The sequence below is a fragment of the Rhincodon typus genome, chromosome 21 (assembly GCF_021869965.1).
Source record: "Rhincodon typus isolate 14 chromosome 21, sRhiTyp1.1, whole genome shotgun sequence".
Lineage (NCBI taxonomy): Eukaryota > Metazoa > Chordata > Chondrichthyes > Orectolobiformes > Rhincodontidae > Rhincodon > Rhincodon typus.
The window spans coordinates 45,354,043-45,379,738 of NC_063352.1; the positions used below are offsets into that span (position 1 = coordinate 45,354,043).

The following is a 25,696-nucleotide window of genomic DNA, read 5'->3' on the forward strand; positions in this document are numbered from 1 at the left end:
GGTGGTCCGAGGGAGCAAGTAATGAGCTCACATCACCAGGTACCCACTCTGACTTTCATTTCAGGAATTGGGGATGTCTGGTTTCCTTGCAACAGCACGTAGGAGAAAGAGCTGATTATTAAAGAAATGTGAATCGCAGTTAGTGGCACTGATAACAAATGATTATCCCTGTGAAAAGGCGACGTCTGTCTTGTTTCAACTCCTGGAACTTTGAAAATCCAGTAAGCTGCTCTTGCCATTGAGAAAGACCTCACCTGATTTCTCATGCAATGTTTGAAGATTTTGCACCATGGCGTATGTCATTCAGGCACCAGTAAGATTTCACCCATAAACTTTCTCCTTACTCCTGAATGCTTTGTCTGTTCATGCTCTTGAATGCAAGGACATAATTTCTGTCAGTATGTCCTGTTCCTGCTGGGTGACATTGTTTACCCTGGTATCAGGGAGACATGATTCTTATCTGTGAATAACACTCAGTGCCAAATCCCTTGTTATCATTTAATTTTGACTCTTTCCCTCACCAATGTGTGCTGTCAATCTTCCAAACTGTTGGGAATGTGATACTGACTGGATTCCCCGAAGGAGCAGTCACTGTCCCCAGGATTCAAAACAGAGTCGGACTTGGTGAAAAGTTGACTAAAATTGAAAACTTTAATTAATATGTTATGAGTGGACTGACTGAGAAAGGGATTCTGAATGTTCATCTCACTGTGTCTTTTCATGTTTGTTTAAGGTTTACTTGAAAGTTGAATAAAGAATCTGACAATTGTAAGGTAATATTGATTCTTTATTGGATTTCTAAGCAATGGGAGGAAAACGCATGGAGATAGTTTCAGAAATTACATTAGAATTAGGATACAGAAAGGAGCATTATTTTCAAAAATTCATCAGCTTTATTTTAGCATAAGCTGTGAGACAATTCCTTAAGAGCTGAGAGCTTTTGATAATGATGAATTGCATTTCTTGATGGAAGATGAAAGGTTTCTTTCATTGCGGATTTAATGGTACTGCTTCGAAATGGCATCAACCACCACATTAAAAAATTTCTCCCAAGTGCATTGGACCTCAGGACTGAAGCCTGTCTTTTTGTGACAGGCCATTGAGATGAGAATGCAGTCAGTCAGCAACTAGAAAGAGAAACAGAAATAAAAAGCATTGATTTAATTGGAAACAAAGTGTGCACCAATAGGTTAAACTGAAAACTTACTGCAGCTTAGAATGTTGTCAGAAAATATATTAATCACGACAGGGAAAGATCCTTGTGTCCTCAGAATAGTATGGTTATGTGGCACAGTGGTAGTATCGCCACTTCTTAGGCAGACAATCCCGGCTCAAGTCCCACATGCCCCAATCCCAATGTTTAACAAAAACTCCATGGACCAATCAGTAATAAGTAATCATTCAGATCAGCTTGTAAAGCATCCTATGAGCCATTGATTAGATCAAGTTGGACAGGATGAATTTTTACAGTTTGATTTTTACAGACCTGCATACTCCACCTCCAATGTAATGAACTTACTCGACTTTGCAGCAAAAGTGAAAGGAGAGGCAGTCTCTCACTGGAAACCCCCCAGTGCAACATGTCCCCTTTTCCAGGGAATCTCAGTTGACTGAGTGTCATGTTAATGCTGAGCCCGGGGTTAGCTTGAAGCTACAACATGACTTCAATGGAAATGGAACATATATTTAAAAGTGAAGACTTGGTACTTACATGGAAGCTTCCAGAATCAATGTGTAGAACGTCAGCATGCTTCTTGCTGAGTTCTGCAAACTGCTCCTTAACTTTATCCATATGGTTGACAGCTGTAGTCAGAGCATCTGACACTGTTTTCGCATGTTCATGAACTACAAAGTTTGGCCGTTTATCGAAATAACGTTTGGTCCAAGGAAAGACATGGAACATCCTGCAAGGGAAAAGCGTAACGATTCATTCTAATGCCAAGTTCCAACTTGCATTTATACACCTCAAAGCTAATCAATGAATATTTTACAACAAAGCTACATTTTACAGCAGTTTGACTGGAACTGCAATGAATCCTTTGATATGAACTTCCCTATCCTGCAGCAACACACATGCAGCACAAGAAACTTGTGTAAACGTAGGGGATACATTCAACCGAAAATAAAATTTGCTACACTGTACCTGTCCAGGCTTTCATGAACAATTGTAACCTTGTCCAGTTTCTTCCATTGGCCTTCGATTTCGTTTCTCTCCGCGTCAGTCCAGTGCACCATTTTGTCTGTTGAGAGGTCACTGCTTTCCCTTACACAAAAAAGCTGTGCTGATCCTCAGTTTGTGTCTAATTTTATAGCCTGCATCAGGGCTCTTCCCCAAAGGTAAATCCCAATGTCATTGGCTGAATCTTTTTGGGCTGGGTGGGACCCCAATGCCCTATCACTGGGTAACACTCTTCTGTTTCAGCATTAAGATAACCGCATGTTGAACATTAATCAGTCCTTCCTACCTCAATTCTGTCCAGTCATCACAAAGAGAGTCATGCTGTTTTGCTGAATAATAGTTATGTTAAGCAACCCGTTCAGAGATGTTAAGACACACCTCTGAGACACAACTCTCACCAGTTGCTTCTCTGAATCCTCATCCACCTCTGCCCTTACCACCACCATTTCCCAGCATTCTCCATGGACACTGCCCTCCTCTGCACACTTCATGCAGACAAGTTGGCACCAGCAAACCACCAGCCTTGCCAAATCAACATCCCACGACACTGAGTCTCATTTCTTACAGCTCACTCTTTGTGCTCACTCCCAGGCTACCAGGCTCTGGCGTCTGTATTGCTTGTTCACACAGAGGGTGAAGTAGGCAGCTTGTCACTTCAGGGAGCACTGAACAGACAAGTGGCTGACTAATGTTGCTGTGCACCATTCTGCCACGCTGTGAGTGAACTTCTTATGTCATAGACATAGAGATCTACAGCCAGGAGAAAAAGCCCTTCAACCCATTGAGTCTGTGTCAGTCAACAACGTAATTATCTCTGTGACAAGCATACTACATGTTCTTCAAACAATTACCATGTCTGAATGTCAAATAGGACAAGTCCTCATTGGGACCAAAGGTGATCCATCAGGGGGCACTGCCGTAGTCAATCTAGTAGCTTTTCCAATTCTAGTCAAAGCAGTTAGCCATGATCAGTCAGGGGTTTGGTCCCAGCAGAGTTTGGGGCTCTGTGTCTGCAGATAGGAGCTACAGTCAACCAGACAAGTTGGGTTCAGCCAGATTTCTGGAGGTCCCCAGTCAATTCAATTCATTCCACATGATATTGAGAAATGGCTGGAAGCAGTGTATACTGCAAAGTCTATGAGCCTGAACAACATTCTGACAATGGGACAAAAGATGTGTTTTAGTTCATAAGGCCATAAAACCACAAGATATAGGAGCAAAATTAGGCCATTTGACCAAATGCCATTTGATCATGTTTGATATGTTTCTCAATTCCATTGCTCTGCCTTCTCCCCATAATCATTGATCCCCTTACCTACCAAGAACCTATCTATCTCAAAACATTGCTGTGGTCCAGGGCAAGCCAGTTACAACATTGTCCTATCCTCAAAAAGCAGGACAGATCTAACCCGAATAAATGCTACTTCAACAGTCAACTCTTGATGATCATCAAAGTGATGGAAGGGGCCATCAATAGTGCTATCAAGTAGTACGTACTCCGCAAAGACCTGCCAAATAACATTCAGTTTTGGGTTCTGCCATGGCCACACATCCCCTGATTACAGCCTTGATGCAAACATGGAAATAAGAACTCTAGAGGTGAGGTGGGAGTGACTGCTCTTCACATCAAGGCTGAATTTGTTTAAGCATGGCAGCAAGGGCTCCTAGAAAAATTGGATTCAATGAGAGTCAAGAGAAATGTCTACAATTACTTATAGTCAGTTCTAGAGCATAGGCAGATGGCCTTGGTTGGTGGAAGTCAGTCATTTCAGCTCCAGGACATCTCTGCAAGAAGCCCTCAAGGTAGTGTCTGAGGTACAACCATCATCAGATGCCTCATTAATGACCTTCCGCCCATTGTAAGGTCAGAACTATCAATGTTCGCATTGATTTTACAATATTCAACATCATTCCCAATTCCTCAAACACTGAAACAGTCCATGTTCAAATGCAGAAAAACCTGGGCAATATCGACATTCGGGCTGAAAAGTGGCAAGTATTATTCATGCTCCTCAAGTGCCAGGCAATGACCATTTGCAACAAGATGGAATCAAGCCATCACCACTTGATATTCAATGGCACCCTATTTGATTGGCATCACATCTACGAACTTCACTCCCTGTACCACGGATGCTCAATAGCAACAATGTGTACTATTTACAAGATACACTATAAAAATTCACCAAGGCTCCTCCACCAGCACTTTCCAAACCCAGGGTCACTTCCATCATTGAAGGACAAAGGCAGCAGATACTCAGGAATATGAGCACATGTAACTCCCAACGAAACCACTCACCATCCAAACTTGGAAATGCATCACCATTCCTTCAGAGTCGCTGAGTCAAAGTCCTCGAACTCCATTGCTAATGACAAGTGAAAATTGACGACAGCACATCAAGAAGCTAGCACATCACCATCTTCTTGAGAGCGACCAGGGATGGTCATTCGAAGGCCAGTCTTGGTGCAAATCTTCAATGTTCTCAAGAGAAACTAGAACGAGTGGCGACTTGATTTCTGTGTGGAGATATTGTCACCTTGAAGATATGTGATGGAAGATGTACCTCACAACCAACGGCATGTACACGCAACTGTAGGGACTTCCCTCAGCTGCAGCTGGCTGACCAGGAAGAAGTGAACTCACCACCAACACAGGTCACAGGTTAACCATCAGACCTGGACTGCACAGCAACCTCAACAACAGAAATAGAGCAACAATGGCGATCAATGCAACAAGAAGTGACACAAGAACAACACTCCCTGGGGAAACAACATCACCCAGATGAATTGGCAAAGACTATAACATTGTGCATGTGCCATTGAGAGAGGTAAAGGAAAAGTCACCATAGTCCCACTGGTGGGAAGCTGGTGGGAAGTTTATTCTGAGGTGACCCCGCCTTAGTTAAGGCGTAAGGTTGAGAAGGCAGGACCTTAAGAGTCACCTCAGCCAGTACAGGAATTGAACCCACACTTTTGACACCATTCTGCTTTGCAAACCAGGAGTCCTGCCAACTGAACTAACCAATCCCATCTATTAAGGGATCAGCATGATTTAAGAACGATGTATAAAATATAAGTATATAGACTGAAGGGAATAAGAAATGGTTAAGGCACCCTAACAGCATTGTGGGTGTACCGACACGACATGGAATGCAGCGGTCTATGAAGACAGCTCAAGACCACCTTCTCAAGGACAGTTCGGGATGGGCAACAAATCCTGACCTAGCCTTAATTGTCTGAAGAATAAATTTAAAACATCTCAAATTCAACTTTTTGTTATTCTCTGAACATATTTTTTGATCAAGCAGATACACTTTTCTGTAATATTATGCTCACTAGTACCAGGGATTTTCCCTGCCGCTACTTCTCCAACGACTCAACATTAATCCCAACTACTAGATCCAATAGCAATTCTTTCTATGTTGGGCGTTGCACAGAATGGGCCAGAAAAGTATCCTGTACACACCATGGGAATTTCCTTACCTTCCCTCTTCTGTCAATACATATCAGGCTCATTGAAATTCATTCATTGATGGAACGCAAGTGGAATGTGGGTTCAACGTTGATCACAGAATTGCAGATATAGGGGAATAAGAAGCAGGACACAACATTAGAACAGGTTTAGAGGAGCTGGCTACTCCATGGTTATCAGGGTTTGAACCCTTTCCCCACATTGAAACCTGTCTCTGGAATGGATGTCCAGTCCCTATACCCCTGCATTCCCCATGCAGATGGCCTAAAGACCCTCCACTTCTTCCTGTCCCGCAGGCCCGACCAGTCCCCCTCCACTGACACCCTCATCCGCTCAGCCGAACTTGTCCTCACCCTCAACAACTTCTCTTTCAATTCCTCCCACTTCCTACAGACAAAGGGGGTGGCCATGGGTACCCGCATGGGGCCAAGCTATGCCTGCCTCTTTGTAGGTTACGTGGAACAATCCCTCTTCCGTAGCTACACTGGCCCTAAACCCCACCTCTTCCTCCGTTACATTGATGACTGTATCGGCGCCGCCTCGTGCTCCCACGAGGAGCTCGAACATTTCATCCACTTCACCAACACCTTCCACCCCAACCTTATGTTCACCTGGACCATCTCTGATACCTCTCTCTCCTTCCTGGACCTCTCTATTTCCATCTCTGGCAACCACCTGGAAAACGATATCCATTTCAAGCCCACCGTCTCCCACAGCTACCTAGAATACACCTCCTCCCACCCACCCTCCTGCAACAATGCCATCCCCTATTCCCAATTCTTTCGCCTCCACCGCATCTGCTCCCAGGATGAGGCATTCCACTCCCGTACATCTCAGGTGTCCTTGTTTTTCAAGGACCGCAACTTCCCCCCGTCAGTGGTCGAGAACGCCCTCCGCCGTGTCTCCCGCATTTCCCGCAACTCATCCCTCACACCCCCTCTCAGCAATAACAACCAAAACAGAATCCCCCTCATCCCCACGTACCACCCCACCAACCTCCGGATCCAACACATCATCCTCCGACACTTCCGCCTTCTGCAATCCGATCCCACCACCAAAGACATTTTTCGCACCCCACCCTGATCTGCTTTCCGGAGGGACCACTCTCTCCGGGATTCCCTTGTCCGGTCCACACTCCCATCCAGCCCCACCACACCTGGCACTTTTCCCTGCAACCGCAGGAAGTGCTATACCTGCCCCTTCACCTCCCCCCTCACTCCCAATCCAGGCACCAAGAAAACTTTCCACATCAAGCAGATGTTCACCTGCACATCTACTAATGTGGTATACTGCATCCGCTGTTCCCGTTGTGGCCTCCTCTACATCGGGGAAACCAAGCGGAGGCTTGGGGACCGCTTTGCAGAACACGTACGCTCGGCTCGCACTAAACAACTGCACCTCCCAGTCGCGAACCATTTCAACTCCCCCTCCCATTCCTCAGATGACATGTCCATCCTGGGCCTCCTGCAGTGCCACAACGATGCCCCCCAAAGGTTGCAGGAACAGCACCTCATATTCCGCTTGGGAACCCTGCAGCCCAATGGTATCAATGTGGACTTCACAAGCTTCAAAATCTTCCCTCCCCCTACTGCATCCCAAAACCAGGCCAGCTTGTCCCCGCCTCCCTAACCTGTCCTTCCTCCCACCTATCCCCTCCTCCCAACTCAAGCCCCACCCCCATCTCCTACCTACTAACCTCATCCTGCCCCCTTGACCTGTCCGTCCTCCCTGGACTGACCTATCTCTTCCCTAACTCCCCACCTACACTCACCTTTACTGGCTCCATCCCCGCCTCTTTGACCTGTCTGTCTCCTCTCCACCTATCTTCTCCTCTATCCATCTTCTATCCGCTTCTCCCTCTCTCCCTATTTATTTCAGAATCCCCTTCCCCACCCACACTTCTGAAGAAGGGTCTAGGCCCAAAACGTCAGCCTTCCTGCTCCTCTGATGCTGCTTGGCCCGCTGTGTTCATCCAACTCGACACCTTGTTATCTCTGGAATGGACATGTCTGACCACCATAGTTTGCCGTCCGCAAGTGAGGGATCAGCTAGAGACAGGGAGAGCATCTTCCAATGGAGAGCTATCAGTGACAGAGACAGTTTCAGACACAGCTGTGCATCTATTCCATCGAGTGACTGATAAAAGGACACCATCGGCACCATTTTGGTGTGGATGCCATTGAAGAAAGTGGAGGTTGGATCTGAAGTGGTGTGGGAAGCCTGGCCTTGAAAACATGTCAAACGCTGAATGTAATGTTCAGAAATGTTGATGAGCAACAATAAATGTCTCCATGAATTGCGGGACTAAGCTTCACTACTTTCTCTCACAGGTCCCGCAGTGTGGACTCAGCCACATGGAAGGACACTCGAGCACAAAGTTGTAAAATTGTCTGAGAAAACACAGTCACAGCAGATTAGATCAGCTGCCACAGTGTTTGTACACTGTAGTTTGTAGACTAGATAGAGCCTCATCGTCCTGGACGTTCTTGTTTGCATTTTATAGACAGAAGCTTTTAAACCAGCCCATAATTATCCTTGAGAAGGTGCCAGTGAACTGCATTCTGGAACCATTGCAATACATTTTGTGCTGGGTCTTCCACAAATCTCTTAGCAAGATGAGCTCCAGGACTTTGAGCCATCAACACCGAAGGAACAACAATGAAGTTCCAGAGGTGGTGTATGATTTGGAGGGAAACGGTCAGATGGTGGTACAGCTGCTACCTTTGTACCTGTTGAAAATGGTTGATGATTTGTCAGGGTCTTTTGAGGAACCTTGGTCAGATTTTTGTAGAAGGTACACATTTCTGCCATTTTGCGTTGTGATCAGGGGATTGAATGTTAATGGGAGAGATTGGATGTCAAACAAGCCGGATGCTTTGCCCTGGATGATGTCAAAATTCTTGAGCATCAATGGTGGTACCTCCATTCCAAGCAAGGGGAGAGTATTCCATCACATTGCTGATTGTAAATGTTGGACAGTCCTTGAGGTGCCTGGTGATGAGTTACTCACTGCAGACGTTTTTTGCCTCTGACCTGCTGCTGTAGGTGTTCTATAAATATGGCTGGTCCAATTCAGCTTCCAGTTAATAGTATAGAATCCCTACAGCAACAGCCAGTTAGCCTACTGAGTCTACACTAGCAGGCCAAAGAGTGTCTAGCCAGCCCCTCCCCTACATTTCCCATGGCTAATCTGTCCAGCCTGCACATGATGGGCAATTTAGCACGACCAATCCACCTAACCTGTACCTCATTGAACTGTAGGATGAAACCAGAGCACCCATAGGAAACTCACAAAGACATACGGAGAATGTGCAAACTCCACACAGACAGGCACCTGAGGGTGGAATCAAACCCAGATCTCTGGCGTTGCGAGGCAGCAGTGCTAGCCACTGAGCTAATGTGCCGCCCCCTGGGCCAGCATTCCCAAGATGTTGATGGAGGGGATTTCAGTAATTGTAATGTCATTGAACATTAAGGAGTCATGCCTAGATTCCCTCTTGATGGCAACAGTCATTGTCTCACACCTGTTACCTGCCAGTGTTCATCTCAAACTAAAGTTGCCTCAGTTTTGCTGCATTTGGATAAAGACTGCTCCATATCTGAGGAGTTGAGAATGGTGTTGGACGTTGTGCAATCAACAGTGAACATCCCTTTGAACCTTCTGAGGAAGGAAGATCATTGATGAAGCAACTGAATATGATTGAGCTGAAGACACCATCCTCAGGAACGTATGCAGTTATGTGCAGCTTCTCTGCGACACCTTGATGCCCCACTTGGCCAAATCCTTCATTGATGTCAAGAACAGTCAATCTCACTTCATCTCTGGAGCTCAGCTCTTTCTCCATGTTTAGATCAAGACTGTAATGAGATCTCTTAATTGAACATCAGTGAGCAAATTGTTGCTGAACACGTTCTGGTAGAGAACGACTAAATGTGGAAAATAGGAATGTAAAATCTGACAGCAAGCATTTTCACAACAGTAAGCCAAGTGAAACAATAAGATCAAACATGATGTCTTCCAGACAGCAAGAATGAGGAGTTAATTGTCACAAATAAGGAAATAGTGAATGAAATGAACAAATATTTTGCTTCAGTCTTCGCTATGGAGGATATAAAACTCATTCCACTCAAAGTTGTAAATCAGGAGTTGGAACAGAGAGAGGTTCTCAGCAAGATTGGAATCACGATGGAAGTAGTAGAGTGCAAAGTGATGGAGATGCAGGCTGACAAATCTTCAGGTTCTGATGAACTTTATCGTAGTGTGTTCAAAAAAGGTGGCTTTTGAGTTAATGTGTACATTGCTGTCACTTTACCAAAAATCACCAGATTCAGGACAAGTCGTTTGAATGGGAAAGTAGCAAACATGGACAGCCTACTGAGGAAGGGAGGTCAGCAAAAGACAGGAAACTACAGGCCAGTTACAGGCTTGATATCTGTCATCAGGAATGTGTTGGAATCAATTCATAAAAAGATTATAGCTTCTCCCAAAGGAAAACTCAATGTAACAGGAAGTGTCAACATGGTTTTGTCAAAGGGAAATCATGTTCGATAAATCTACTGGAGCTCTGAGGAAGTAACATGTGATATGCGGGTAGAGGAGTATGTGTAGATGCACCGTATGTGTGTTTCCAGAAGGCATTTGATACAGTGGCATATCAAAAGTTATTGCACAAAATAATTCCCCTCATAGTGTATGGGATAATATACAAGCATGAATTGAAGCTGGCAGAACACAGAAAGTAGGCAGAATCTCATTGGCAGGATATATTTTGTTACATCTGCAGTGGTCTGTACTTTAACAGGTGCAAATCCATGGCAGATAAATTCAGAGATGACACCAAGGTAGGTAGGAAAATACATTTTCAAGGAAACATAATTAAGTTGTTGATGGATACAGACAGCTTGAGTGAGTTGGCAAAAATCTGGCAGATGGAGTATAATGTGGCAGGAACAAAGACGAAGCATGACTTTATGCTGCCTGCAGCATTTCAATGTGTAGGGGTGTATAGATATTCCTCCTACTCCTTCTGGTTAAGTCTGCAGCAGTGTAAGACTCTTCAACCAGAGCTCCTCTGCTCGCAAGCTCCTTTTCCTTTCGATTCTTCCTTGCCCTGCAGCTTTCCTCCAGCCACCACCCCAATGTTTAACTTCTTCAAGTACCCTACCTGAAGGAAATGTACAATGGAGCCTGAAACCAGCCCGGCGCGGGATACAAGTCCCAGAAGCGAGTCGCACCGGGAGCAGTGCAAGTGTGGGCTGTGTCCCAGAAGCGAGTCACGACTGGAGCAGCAGCATAAGATGCGCTGTCCAAGCTGAGAGCCGGGCTGCAGCCGAGTGGGAGCAGAGCAGATCCAGCCGGGAAGCATGACTTCTGGAGGCAAGTCCGGGATAGAGGCTGGTGCGTGGATGCAGCGAGGCCTTGTGTTCTGAAGACTGGTGATCATGGACTCACTGAGAAAGGACTATAACATGAGAGTACTTTTAAGATACATTTTATTATCATTCTGGACATTTTAAATTCTGTATTCCCATGATAGTCTTTCTTTTACTATTTCAATTCTGTAACAGCACTTAAAGTATCTTTACCTCGGTACCCTGTACCTAAGATTGCGCCAAGCATCGACATTACAAACTTTTCATTGCACTCATTCGAGTGCACTTGACAATAAAGGCTATGCTATATTCATGTGCATGATGAACAAAGACATATTGTACATGTACAGCACAATATCAACAAAGCCAATGGACACATTATGACAGTTACTGAACGTAAAAATATGGATTCTCCTTCCCCTTCTGCCATTTGTTCATTTGGCTTCGCTCTGAACAAAACCAAAAAATTTTTCACTGTCGCAAAGCTATCATTAACACTTGTTCAGCATCAAAATCAGTCCTCTTCGTGTTTTGCTCAGAGTAACCTTACCATCTATATGATGAAGCCACCTGTCAACACTGTTACAGCTCTCATATGCTCAGACTGTCCACTTCCATAGAAATGTTAAGACACTTGTATTAGAGTCATAGAGCTGTGCAGCACAGAAACAGAACCTTCCATCCAATTTGTCAATGCTGACCAGATATCTAAAATAAATCTAGTCCCATTTGCCAGCATTTGGCTCATATCCCTCTAAACCCTTCCTATTCATGTACCCATCCAGATGCCTTTTAAATGTTATAATTGGACCAGCCTCCAGCACTTCCTCTGGCAACTCAGTCCCTACACGCACCAACCTCTGCATGAAGAAGTTGCCCCTTAGCTCCCTTCTAAATCTTTCCCCTCTCACCTTAAACCTATGCCCTCTAGATTTGGACATCCCCATCCCTGTGAAAAGACCCTGTCTATTTAGCCTATCCATGCCCCTCATGATTTTGTAAACTTCTACAAGGTCACCCCTCAGCCTCCGATGCTCCAGGGAATATAACCTATTCAGCCTCACTCTAAATGTCAAACACTCCAAAACTTGTGAATCTGCTCTGAATCCTTTCAAGTTTCACAGCATCTTTCCTGTAGCAGGGCGACCGGAATTGCACACAGTATTCCAATAGTCATTCTGGGTAATCCAAGATGGAGGAAGGGAAAAAGTTGTGGCTGTAAGAGCTGCTACTTTTTTGAAGTATCTTCAACGTTGGAGCGGGTTTCCCAAAATTCTAGGAGCAGTAATTACCGTTTAATGAGCTGTCGCATTGTTTCGGAAATTTGGGGAAGAAAAGGTCAAAACAACGGCACTTTAAAAAGGACGAAGGGAGACAATGGCAGTGGCCAAATAGGAAGTGATTCAAACAGAGGAAGAGACCTACACTGCTGTCTGACCCAGCAGTGAATCTGCACAGCTGCTGCATTTGCTGTTTAGTTTTAAATATCTAAGAAAAGTAAACAAACAGCAAAATTCACAGCTGACCTCGGAGAAAACCTGTGCGGAGGAACTTACAGCAGGAGTGCAATTAAGTGGCGAGTTTTAAAGTGTAACTTTACTTTTTTTTCTAAATCTACAATAGTGAGTAGAGTGGGTTCTTTTTTGATTATATGTTTTTATTGAGATCTGTGTCTTGATTAAACTTGTTAACTCTGTTTCTCTTTCCCCCCAGAGCTGCCAATTCTGTCGAGTTTCTTCACAACACTTTGTATTTCATAGAACATAGAACATAGAACATAGAACATTACAGCGCAGTCCAGGCCCTTCGGCCCTCGATGTTGCACCGACCTGTGAAACCAATCTGAAGCCTATCTAACCTACACTATTCCATTATCATCCATATGTTTATCCAATGACCATTTAAATGCCCTTAAAGTTGGCGAGTCTACTACTTTTGCAGGCAGGGCATTCCACGCCCTTACTACTCTCTGAGTAAAGAACCTACCTCTGACATCTGTCCTATATCTATCACCCTTCAATTTAAAGCTATGTCCCGTCGTGCTAGCCATCACCATCCGAGGAAAAAGGCTCCCACTGTCCACCCTATCTAATCCTCTGATCATCTTCTATGTCTCTATTAAGTCACCTCTTAACCTTCTTCTCTCTAACGAAAACAGCCTCAAGTCCCTCAGCCTTTCCTCATAAGACCTTCCCTCCATACCAGGCAACATTTTGGTAAATCTCCTCTGCACCCTTTCCAATGCTTTCACATCCTTCCTATAATGCGGTGACCAGAACTGTACGCAATACTCCAAGTGCGGCCGCACCAGAGTTTTGTACAGCTGCAACGTGACCTCATGGCTCTGAAACTCAATCCCCCTACCAATAAAACCTAACACACCGTACGCCTTCTTAACAACGCTATCAACCTGGGTGACAACTTTCAGTGATCTATGCACATGGACACCGAGATCTCTCTGCTCATCCACACTACCAAGAATCTTGCCATTAGCCCAGTACTCTGTATTCCTGTTACTCCTTCCAAAGTGAATCACCTCACACTTTTCCACATTAAACTCCATTTGCCTCCTCTCAGCCCAGCTCTGCAGCTTATCTATGTCCCTCTGTAACCTGCAACATCCTTCCGCACTATCCACAACTCCACCGACTTTGGTGTCATCCGTAAATTTACTAACCCATCCTTCTACACCCTCATCCAGGTCATTTATAAAAATGACAAACAGCAGTGGCCCCAAAACAGATCCTTGAGGTACACCACTAGTAACTGAACTCCAGGATGAACATTTCCCATCAACCACCACCCTCTGTCTTCTTACAGCTAGCCAATTTCTGATCCAAACTGCTAAATCGCCCTCAATCCCATGCCTCCATATTTTCTGCAATAGCCCACCATGGGGAACCTTATCAAATGCTTTACTGAAATCCATATACACCACATCAACCGCTTTACCGTTATCCACCTGTTTGGTCACCTTCTCAAAGAACTCAATAAGGTTTGTGAGGCACGACCTACCCTTCACAAAACCGTGTTGACTATAAAGTTCTCTTGTATCCAAAGTATGCTGTTTTGAACTGTTAACTAATCCTGGATTCCCTCGACTTACGCCACTGCTTTCCATGTAAAAATTTTAACCAATTTGTACAGGGTGCAATTTCAAAACTTGCGGATGACTGAAAAGCTGAAGTATTGTAAAGTGTGAGGGGGAAGGAGCTAAAACCAGGGGATACTAATAAATGGTGACTAGCAAAAGATCCAAAGGTGATATGAGAAACAATGCCTTTTACAAATGGATGAGCCAAGAGAATTATTGATACAGATTCAGTTGTGGCTTTGAAAGGAAATCTGATAAATACTTGAAGGGTATTTAGCGAATAGGTGAAATGGCAGGGATGTGGGAGTAGATGGATTCTTCTTGCAGGAAGTCAACACTGCACCAATCTTCGAACTCCGCAGTTATTTTCCTGGTCGGTTAATCATTGCACCAATGAACACGTGGTTCAGTGGACATTCTAGAGATTGCCACTGGCAATGGGAGTTCTGCCTCTCAGATTCACTGTGACATTGCCAGGCACACTCAACAGACAAGCTCGTCTTCTGCTGATCATGTGTGTTTATACGTTCCTTAGCTCTAACAGCATTGTGTTTTATGCTTTGCATCAAGACCAGTGTATGATATAGATCCAGCAACAAGGCCCAATAGGATAGTCAGCAATGAAAGGATTCCACCTTACACTGACTTGCTACAGGCATTATACGACCTGGAGGAAAGGTTATAAAATGCTCAGAGACATTTGTGGACGTTCTGATCAATTCTTATATCGAATAGAAATTATTCTTAATAAAAGGGCTGTTCTTGTATATTCTGAAGATTTGACTTTCAACCACATCACTGGTATTACTCATTGGTTATTTTTGCTTCAATTGCAGTGAATGCCCATCTCTGTATTTGATTCTACTGCAAACTTTATTTCAATATATTTGCACAATATTTGTTATATCAAGCTGAAGTCAATAATTATTGAACTCTGTTCAAAAAACATTAATTTTGAGATCTGCTCAAACAGACAGCTTTTCACGCCTTTGGGCCACTATCTTATCTCTGCAAACACCATGATCCACCAAGATTGAGAGTGAATGTTGATTACATGCCTGGAGCTGGCCGCGATGGTACATTCTAAACTTCAAATATTTTACACACATGTTTGGTACTAATTAAACATTTTAAGAAGTTTTTAGGAGGCACAGACAGGGAGGAGGAATGGAGAATTAATTGACTGATTGTTTTGGCAGGCAGTATTTTATTGAATTTCCCTGAATGCTGTCATTTTCTGTGTTGCCTCATACCTGTGCACATTATTTCCTAATAAACATCCCCAGGGCAATATTCTAGGTGTGAAAACCAGACCTCTCCCTGGATAGAGACATGGCCAGTTTGGTTTACAGTGGGTGTAACAGCTGACTGGAGTTGATGTGGGTACTGCAAGGGGAATTGTAGGGACCACATTCCAGATACCTGTTCTCTCAGTGACAGTCTGGGTGCTCTGTCACTCAGTGCACTTCAAAAGGAAACCATTACCAAGGAACTGTTTGCCAGAGTTACTGTTTCAATGCTCCCTCTCTCTCTGAGGTGACAAACACTCCTGCAGAAGTAAAAAACACCTCCAGTTTTGGCTTTTTAAACAGAAAATATTCTCACAGCTTCTGCAGCATGCGTTACTTCACCTTCAGTTGGTGAGTTTGTGATCAGTACTGCTCCACTTTGACAATTCCGCTCAGTTAGAGGTAGCTAAAGGGGAACAGTAACAGGCTGTGAAGAAGGGTCACTGGACTCTCTGTCCAAAGATGCTACCAGACGTGCTGAATTTCTCCAGCAATTTCTGTTTTTGTTTCAGGTTTCCAGCATCTGCAGTGTTTTAGTTTTATTACAGTAACAAGGCCACTTGGCAGCTGCTAAAATCATTTACCTGACGCATTAATGATAGTTTCTTTTACACACGGAACCCTGTTCACCTGATCTAATGCTTTCTATGTGCCACCAGAAATAAAAGAAGGGATCTCCCAGACAAAACAATAGTGTGTTCCTTTTCCCACCCCTCAGTTTCTCTAGCTAATGCTTGGTACAAAGATATCTCTCTTTACCCATTTGAATTTGAAGATGCTTTTTTTTTCTTTGATCAAAGGCATCATCAGTCTCTGGAATACTCATCGTCAGAAAACAGTGAATTGTTGAATTTATTCATGGCTGAGTTAAATAGATGTTTGAAAGACCAGGGCATTATGAGTTCTGGTGAACAGACCAGACAGTGGAGTTGAGACTACAATCAGATCAGCCTCAACCTTACTAAATGGGGAAGAAGCCTTGCGGGGCTGAATGGCCTATTTCTACTTCTATGTCCTCTGTTAAGGAGAAATTTCAAATCAATTTACAATTAAATGATGGACAGCCTTTGTGGAGTCAACAGGCGAGTTACTCACTACAATAATCCTCTTACTGTCTTGCTTTGTTAGCCATTGTATTAACATGGCGAATCCAGTTGAATTTCTAGTCATTGTAACCCCCCACCAGGATATTGATAATGGGGAATTCATTGATGGTAATGCCATTGAATATCAAGGGGTGGTGGTTAGATTGTCTCTGATTGGAGATTGTCATTGCCTGGCATTAGTGCAGCATAGTTGGAGCTTGCTGCTTCTGAGTCAAAGACCTGGATATTGTTCAGATCTTGTTGCATTTGAACATAGACTGCTTCAGGATCTGAGGAGTAGTGAATGGTGCTGAACATCGTTCAGTCATCGGTGAACATCCTCACTTCTGACCTCATGATGGAGGGAAGGTCATTGATGAAGCAACTGAAGCTCCCCCGCTGAGGAACTCCTACAGAGATGTCCTGGAAATGAGCTGACTGACCTGCAACAATCACAACCGTCTTCCCATGTGCCAAGGATGACTAGAACTAGCAGAGAGTTTGCCCCTGATACCCATAGATTCCAGTATTTCTCAGGTTCCTTGATGCCTCACTTGATCAAATGTGGCCTTGATGTCAAGACTGTCACTCTCATCTCACTTCACCTCTGGAACTCAGCTCTTTTGTCCATGTTTGAACCAAGGCTGTAATGAGGTCAGGAGCTGAGTGGCCCTGGCGGAACCCAAACTGGGCGTCACTGAGAAGGTTATTGCTGAGCAGGTGCTGCTTGATAGCACTGTTCCTGACACTTTCCATCACTTTACTGATGATCGAGAGAGACTGACGGGGCAGTAATTGACTGGCTCGGATTTTTCCTCGTCTTCTCGAATTCATTTATGGGATGAGGACATCACTGGCTAGACCAGCATTTATTGCCCTTTCTAAATTGCCCAGAGGGCAACTAACAGTCAACAACATTGCTGTGTGCCTGGACTCACATGTGGGCCAGACCAGGTAAGAAGGGCAGATTTCTTTCCCCAAAGGACATTACTGGCCCAGATGAGATTTAGGACAGTTGACAATAATCTCACTGTTGGCATTGAGCCAGCTTTTTATTCCAGATAATAAATGAATACATAATTCATCATCTGCCGTGGTGGTGTTTGATCTCATGGCTGAGTATGTTGACCTATGATTCTGGATTAGTCGTTCAGTGATTTTACCACTGGGTTACTAGTTCCCTTTTGTGTCAGGATACTCTGGGCAATTTTCCACAGTGTCGGCGAGACGCTAGTGTTGTAGCTGTACTGGAACAGCTTGGCTAATGGAGTGGCAAGTTCTGGAGTGCAGGTCTTCAGCACTAAGTCCTAATTGTTGACAGGGCACATAGCCTTTTCACTGCCCAGTGCCTCCAACCATTTCTTGATCTCACACGGAGTGAATCGAATTGGCTGAAGACTGGTTTCTGTGCTGCTGCGGGTAACTGGAGGAGACCGAGATGGATCATCTACTCAGCACTTCTGGCTGAAGATTGTTACAAATGATTCGGCCTTATTTTCACACTGATGTGTTGGGCTACTCCATTATTGAGGATGGCAGTATTTGTGGAATTGTTGCATTCCAGCGAGTTGTTTACTTGTCCAACATCACTCACGACTGAATGTTGCAGGACTGCAAAGGTTGGATTTGATCGGTTGGTCATGGGATCGCTTAGCTCTGCCTATCACTTGCTATTTATGTTGTTTGGCATGTAAATAGTCCTGTTTGGTGGCTTCACCAGGTTGATGTCTTAGTTTTAAATATTCCTGGTGCTGCTCCTGGCGTGCCCTCCTGCATTCTCCACTGAACCATGGTTGATGCCCTGGCTCGATGGTAATGGTTGAGTGGCGATATGTCAGGCCATGAGATTGCAGGTTGTATTGGAGAACCATTCTACTACTGTTGATGGCACACAATGCCTTATGGATGCCCCTGAGTTGCTAGATCTGTTTGAAGTCTGTCCCATTTAGCACAGAGATAGTACCACACAACATGATGGAGAGTATTCTCAATGTGAAGACAGGACTTTGCCTCCACAAGGACTGTGCAATGATCCCTCTTACCGATTATTGCCATGGACGGATGTATCTGCAGTCGGCAGATTGGTGAGGAAGAGGTCAACGAGTCAACAAGTTGTCCAGCAAGGAAACAGACCCTTCAATCCAACTCATCCACGCTGACCTGATATCCGAAATTAATTTTGTCCTATTTGCCAGCATTTGGCCCTTCCTTTGCATATGCCCATCTGGATGCTTTTTAAATGTTGTAATTGTACCAGCCTCCATCACCTCCTCTGGGAACTCATTCCATACACGCAACACCACCTGCTTAAAAAGTTACCCCTTAGGTCTCTTTTAAATCTTTCTCTTCTCACATTAAACCTATGCTGTCTAGTTTTTGACACCCCTTCCCTAGGGAACCGATCTTGTCTCTTGACCCTATCCATGCTCCTCTTGTGTTTTTCTCTCTTATTGGTTCCTTCATCACCTGCTGCAGACTCAGTCTAGCACTGATGTCCATTAGCACCCTACCAGCTCCAAACATAGTGCTGCTGCTGAGCCACTCTTGGTGATGGACATTGAAATCCCCCACCCACTCTTGCCATCCTCAGTGCTTCCTCCGAGTGTTGTTCAATATGGAGGGGTATTGATTCATCAGCTGAGGGAGGATGTTCTGTGGTAACCAGTAGGAGGTTTCCTTGTCCATGTTTGACCTGGTGCCATGGGGTCTGGAGTCAATGTTAAGGACTCCAAGGGCAACTCCCTCCCAGCTGTATACCACTGCGATGCCACCTCTGCCAGATCTGTCGGTGAGACAGGACATATCCGGGAATGGTGATGGTTGTATTTGGGACATTGTCTGTGAGGTATGATTCTGTCAGTTTGACTGTCTCAGGCTGTTGCTTGACTTGTCTGTGAGGCAGCTCTCCCAATTTTGGCACTTGACAACCCGCACCCCCCCGCCCATGTTAAAAAGGAGGACTTTGCAGGTTGACTGCGCTGAGTTTATTATTCGTGGTGCTTAGGTCGATGCCAGGTGGTCTGTCCAGTTTCATTTCTTTGTTTGGATTTTGTAATAATTGATGCAGCTCAGTGCCTTGCTAGCCCATTTCAGAGGGCAGTTGAGAGTAAACCACATTGCTGTAGTTCTGAAGCAGTTAAGGCCAGGTCCCTGAAGGTAATTAGTGAACCAGGTGGAGTTTTCTAAAGAGTGACAGTGGTTTCAGGGCCATCATCAGATTCTTAATTCCGGCTATTTATTGAATTCAATTCCACAACTGCTGTGACAGGATTCAAAAATTTAAAACAACTGCAGAAAGAATCAAAAACAAGCTACATTGCAACAATAGCCAGAAAATCAACTGACTGCTGACTTGCAGGTCATTGGCCAAGACTATATATAGTCCTCCACAGTTGTCAACCAAGCCCCTTTAAAACTGCATCAAGACATCCTTCCTTCTCCTCAAATCACTTGAAATGAACGAAGTGAATGTTACCATCTTGAAACACTTCTCCAGGGATGCAGCTCGCTCTGCAGTACAAGTCTTGAGTATGATCGTCAGGACTGAAAGCCTTTACAGTATCATGCGTCTTCAGTGCAGCATTGCCATCATTTCCAATTGTCCCTGGATAGCTCCTCCAGCCCAATATTGTCTGACTTGTGATGGGTTGTTGAGTGAGAAGTGAGACCATACAACTGCCTTTTTCTAACCTGTAATATCGCCTGATTAATATCACCCATCTCTGCTAATTGGCTACGGACACCCTCATTTATGTCTTTAACAAATATAGCCCTGACTGTTCCACTGATACCTGACAGGCCTCCCAAATTTTACCATCAGTATATCTCAGGTGCTGCTTGCATTTTTACTTGCTGGAAGTCCCATTTATATGTCATTTCCATCTTCATTGATCTACGTTGGCTCTCAGCTAAAAGGTCATGAATTTATAATTCTCATCCTTGCTTTCAAATGCCACCTGGCTTCAGCACTTAGCTATCTATCTATCTTAGCTATCCAGACACACAATTCTTCATGATATCTGCAATCTCTCTTATTTTGCATCTGGAGCTCCACTATTGGGAGCCCTGACTCCACTTCGACTCATTGAGTCATACGGTACAGAAATAGACCTTCAGTCCAACTTGTCCATGCTGGCCAGATATCCTAAACTGATCTAGACCTGTTTGCCAGCATTTTGCCCATATCCCTCTTAACCCTTCCTATTCATATACCCATCCAGATGCCTTTTAAATGCTGTAATTGTACCAGCCTCCACCACTTCCTCTGGCAGCTCATTCCATACATGCACCACTCTCTGCGTGAACAAGAAGCCCCTTCGGTCCAACTCGTCCATTGCGACCAGATATCCTAAACTGATCTAGACCCATTTGCCAACATTTGGCCCATATCACCCTAAATGCTTCGCATCATTTACCCTGGTGCCTTTTAAATGTTGTAATTGTACCAACCTCCACTAGTTCCTCTGGCTGCTCATTCCACATATGCGTCACCCTCTGCATGAAATGGTTGTCCCTTAGCTTCCTCTTAAATCTTTCCCCTCTCACCTTAAAGCTACACCCTGTAGTTTTGGACTCCCTCAACCTCAGAAAAAGATTTTGAATGAAGAACAGATATCAGCCATTCAGTCCACCATGCCTGCTCCATCTGTGAATAAGATCAGGGCTGCTTTTGCTCTTCAGCTCCACTCATTAACTGACTCCCCATTTTGTCTGATTCCTGGAGGGATCAAAGATGTGTCTTTCTCAGTTTTAAATATCTTTTCAGATGGAACATTGTCCCCTCTGAAGTAGAGATTCCTAAAGATTCACAAACCATCCTGTAAAGAAATTTCTCCTCATCTCAGTCCTAAGTGACAGATCTCTAATCCTGGCACTGAGTCACCTTTTTCCCCACCCAGGGAGAATAACCTCTCAGTGTAAACTCCTTCAAGTCTTATCTGATGTTAAGCATCTCAAATTCCATACTGTTGTTTGATTCAAAGGCTCCCTGTATATCTAACACGTGGTTTGTGCCTTTTCCCACAAACACTCTGCCTCTGTTCTCAGCTCAGAGATATCCTCTCTCTGACATTCTGCCTCTTTGGCTCACTTTCCTCCATTAAGATACGCTCTAAAACTATGGTTTCGGTTAAATGTTTGGTCTGCCTAATATTTCCCACATGACTCAATGCAATTTGGTCTTTGCAATATCTCGTGGTAACATCTTGAAATGTTTTATTAATCCCGAAGGTACTATCTAAGTGCAAATCTGGCTGTTGTTGTCATAAACTAATTTGATTTTTAACAATCCAACATCTTTATAGTCAGTGTTACTTGTACAGATAGATAAGCATTAGTTTAGAATCCACTGTCTTGACAGGAAATTCTAATGTAAAGTGAGCTATAAGATTTGTGTAAAAACCCTACAGATTTTAACCCACTTCCAAGAAAAAAAGTTATTGCCTGGTAAAGGGGAGATATGTTCTGAGTTCAATAAGAAAATTTCTGAACAATATTGCAATGTTCTCTGCACAGAGAGAAATTTCAGCACTGGGTTAGACACCCAGAGATTGGAAAATTACATTCTGAAATCCATTGGACATTGCTACAGGTTTCTTATCCACAATGAGAAAAGTAATAATGCAATAATGAGCTTACTGTTTTGAGTTTAAGCTGCATTTTGCAATTATCAGTTTGAGTTTCAGTTTTCCAAAGTCAAATTTCAAATAGAAAACAAGCTTTGTGGTGGGTGGTGGAGTTCAATGAGGCAAACTGTTCACTTTAATGGGAAGAATAGCATTGTAACGATAGAAATAATATGCTGCAGCGTAGAAAGATCTGGGTGGCTTCATTCATGAGGGACAAAATGTCAGCATAATCGTGCAGGGACAGCATGTGATTAGGGATGTCGGTCTTTCTGGTGAGGTGAATGGAATATAAACACACAAGAATTTTACAGTAACCTTACAGGGAAATAGTTAGATCGTATTTGGAGTACTGTCCTGGTCCCTCTATCTAAAAACAGATACACCTCCATTGAAACCTGCTTGGAGGAGATTTGCCAGTCTGATTGCTGGGAACAAAGTGTTCTTGCATGACGAAAAGTTTGACCTATGCCCATTAGAGTTTAGAAGAATGAGGGGTGACCTTATTGCAATGTAGGTGATTCTGAAGGAGTTTGACGAGTGATCAGAACCAATGCCCTCTCATGAGGGATAACTAGAACTAGGATGTCACAGTTTAAAAATTTTTTTCTTTTCTTTATTCATTCATGGGATGAAGGCATTGCTGGCCAGGCATCATTTATTGCCCATCCCAAATTGCCCAGAGGGCAGTTAAGAGTCAACCACATTGCTGTGTGTCTGGAGTCACATGTAGGCCAGACCAGGTAAGGATAGCAGTTTCCTTTCCTAAAGGACATCAGTGAACCAGATGAGTTTTCCAAAAATCAACAATGGATTCACGGTCATCATTAGATAATGAGTCTCCAATTGAATACAGAAATGAAGAGGCATTCCTTTATTTGGGAATTTAGTCTCTAGAAGTCTCTTGAACTAAAACCAGAGAAGGATGGATTATTGAATGTTTGCAATAAGGCAGTTTGTTTTTATCATTTAGAGAGTTACAGGCTAGAGTAGGCAGGCAGAAAAGTGGAGTTAAGGCCATTAGTGAGATCAGCTATGACCTGAATATCTGGAACTCACGCCTGTAAGGGTAGTAGAGGCAGAAACTCTCAACATCGAGGAAGTATGCAATGCCAAGGCATACATGGCTGTGGGCTTGGTGCTGGGAAATGGGATTAGAATTGTTAGGTGGTTGTTTTGATTGGGACGGATGTGATGGGCCAAAGGGAATTTTTCTATGCTCCTGATCACAACGACTCTTGGCTCCCTGACAGAACAAGGCCTCAGGGGTCAAATGGCCTACTCCTGTCTCTGATAATCATCTGTAGTTCACATTCTAAGTGGAAATAGTGCACATGTAGGAGATAGTACATACCCTTAGTTCTGAAATGGAAGAAACCCAGCTAACAATCAGATTTATTTGCAATTTGCTCATGAAGACCATCATATAATGGCTTTAAAATTGCTGCAACAAAATGAGTGTATTTTCTCCATTTATTGTCATGGAGAGTGTAAGTTTGTTGAGACTGTTTTGTGTTGCCTCATGCACCCTGCAGGTTGTTTTAAACTTATTTCTACCAGTGTTGAGCCTGAAATGAAGTGTTTAGGTAAATCATGGACAGTAGACGGTGCAGCATTGATAAAAGCAAATGTTTATTGCGTCTCAGGAATAATTTCGGTTGAAGCAGTTTAACAATTACAATCAATTTTGAAAAGCGCAGGCTACAGAAAGATGGAGAGTGTTCATAAAGAGAAAGGATTCATTGGCATGTAGTTTGAGCAAACTGGGCAGAGAGGGGTTTGGAGAATGAGCTTCGAGCTGCTTTCTACCAAAATGATCTTGGCTGCATTTTCAACGGTACCTAGAGCTCAGATGCTCGTAAACGGCCTTGAGGAATTTGTCCACAGCAAGTTGGTGTGCAGAAGAGAAACTGGCCAGGTGATTGGCCAATGTCATTTGGATACATTTGGAGAAAACCTGTAACCAAAAGAAATACACATTTGAAAATAGATTTCAAAACAGCATTCTCTCAATGTGAAACAACAACAAAATGAAATGGAGAAACACAGCAGGTCCTGGTGTGAGACTGGCCAAATTTTAATTAACGTGTTTGGCCAGCTCTCAGGGACAGGGGAGATTTGAACTCATTCTCCTGATCCTGATGATGTGCACAGTCTCAACATGGCATTATCAGAAACTCAGTTCTGTGCACAGCTTGGTTTTCATTGAGTTAGTAAAAACTGCAGATGCTGGAGTCAGAGATAACGCAGTGTGGAGCTGGAGGCATGGTCTGCTGTGCTCCTCCCAGCTCCACACTGTGTTATCTCTGTTTTAATTTTGCTGTCCTTTCAAAGAAGCAGCGTGAATGTCCAATCCTTGTGCCGAGCATCTGAGTGCAGGAGACACCAGGAATATTCCAGCAGAGATACCTACCAGGAAGTTTTGAGGGTCCACCAAAAGCTTTTTCCCATGGAATTCAGCAAGTTCGCAGAGTGACGTCTTCAGATTATCCACGTCTTTTGCTGCTTTGGCCAATGCATTCATGACCTTTTCCCCATGGGTTTTCAGGTTTGAAATGCTAAAGTCCTTGTAGGTAAAGTAAGTCTTGCTTCCAGGATAAATCATAAACAGCCTACCAGAACAGAGATAAATTAAATAAAACCACAATCACATTTTTGATAAGCCATTAATCCCCAATCCAACCTCATTATTCAGATTCTGATGTCGGAAGTCGACCCTGGAACACAAAAGTAACTGGAAAATCCAGAGCAGGTGACATGTCAGAAGATTGGAATTCAAAGATTGCCATTTGTTTGAGATCACGCAGTGATTCAATGTAGAAAATTTCACTGCCTCATTTTCATTGCGTTTAAATTCAAAATAATATAAAACAAAGACCTGCAGATGCTGCAGATCAGAAACGAAAACAGGAATTGTTGGAGAAACTCAGTCGGTCTGGCAGCATCTGTGGACAGAAAGCAGAGTTAATATTTCGAGTCCAGTTGGATTCTTCTTCAGATAAAGGGTCATTGGGCCCAAAATGTTGACTCTGCTTTTCTCACTGCAGATGCTGCCAGAGCTGCTCAGCTTCTCCAGTAATGTTTGCTTTTGCCTTCAAATTCACCATCACAGATTCCCTTTATCAAAGTACTTTGCTCAGAATGTAACTGTGATTAAATTACCTGGACAAAGATTCTGCACCATAATCTTTTGCATTTTCGTGGAGCAAATTGCCGATGTCATGTACAATTTTCTTCTCTTCCTTGCTGAATTCTTCAAAAGACATGGTTGCTGCTCTGGTCGCTCTTCAAGTTGACTCAACAATTTCGACCTGTTTGCTGACAGATTTTGTCTCTTTTTATTGTATATCTTCATGACCCACCCTCCTCTCTCCATCTGTCTGATTGGTTACTGGTCTCTATACCAATCCTCTTGCATTTATTGCAATTGCAATGATAAGCGATACCATGAAGTGAAAACCCAATCATCTGTTTCTTTTGCATCTGTGGACAAAGATAACCTATGTTGGAGAAATTATACGAAACTAGACGTTCTGCACATTTCATTTCAAGCTGTTTTTAGATGGTTGAAATTGTTGAATTA

At 43.7% G+C, this 25,696-nt stretch overlaps 1 protein-coding gene across 1 annotated transcript; it reads right to left on the bottom strand.

Annotated features, from left to right (window-relative positions):
- Window positions 1-774: 774 nt before the first annotated feature.
- On the bottom strand, window positions 775-25,490 carry LOC109935067. Its single transcript, XM_020533756.2, has 6 exons — window positions 25,276-25,490; window positions 24,527-24,725; window positions 23,950-24,070; window positions 2,144-2,282; window positions 1,712-1,904; window positions 775-1,127 (listed from the first exon to the last, which is right to left on the bottom strand). The coding sequence occupies exons 1-6, from the start codon at window positions 25,377-25,379 to the stop codon at window positions 999-1,001; spliced, it is 885 nt and encodes a 294-aa protein (XP_020389345.2). The 5' UTR covers window positions 25,380-25,490; the 3' UTR covers window positions 775-998.
- Between the last annotated feature and the right edge of the window lie 206 nt (window positions 25,491-25,696).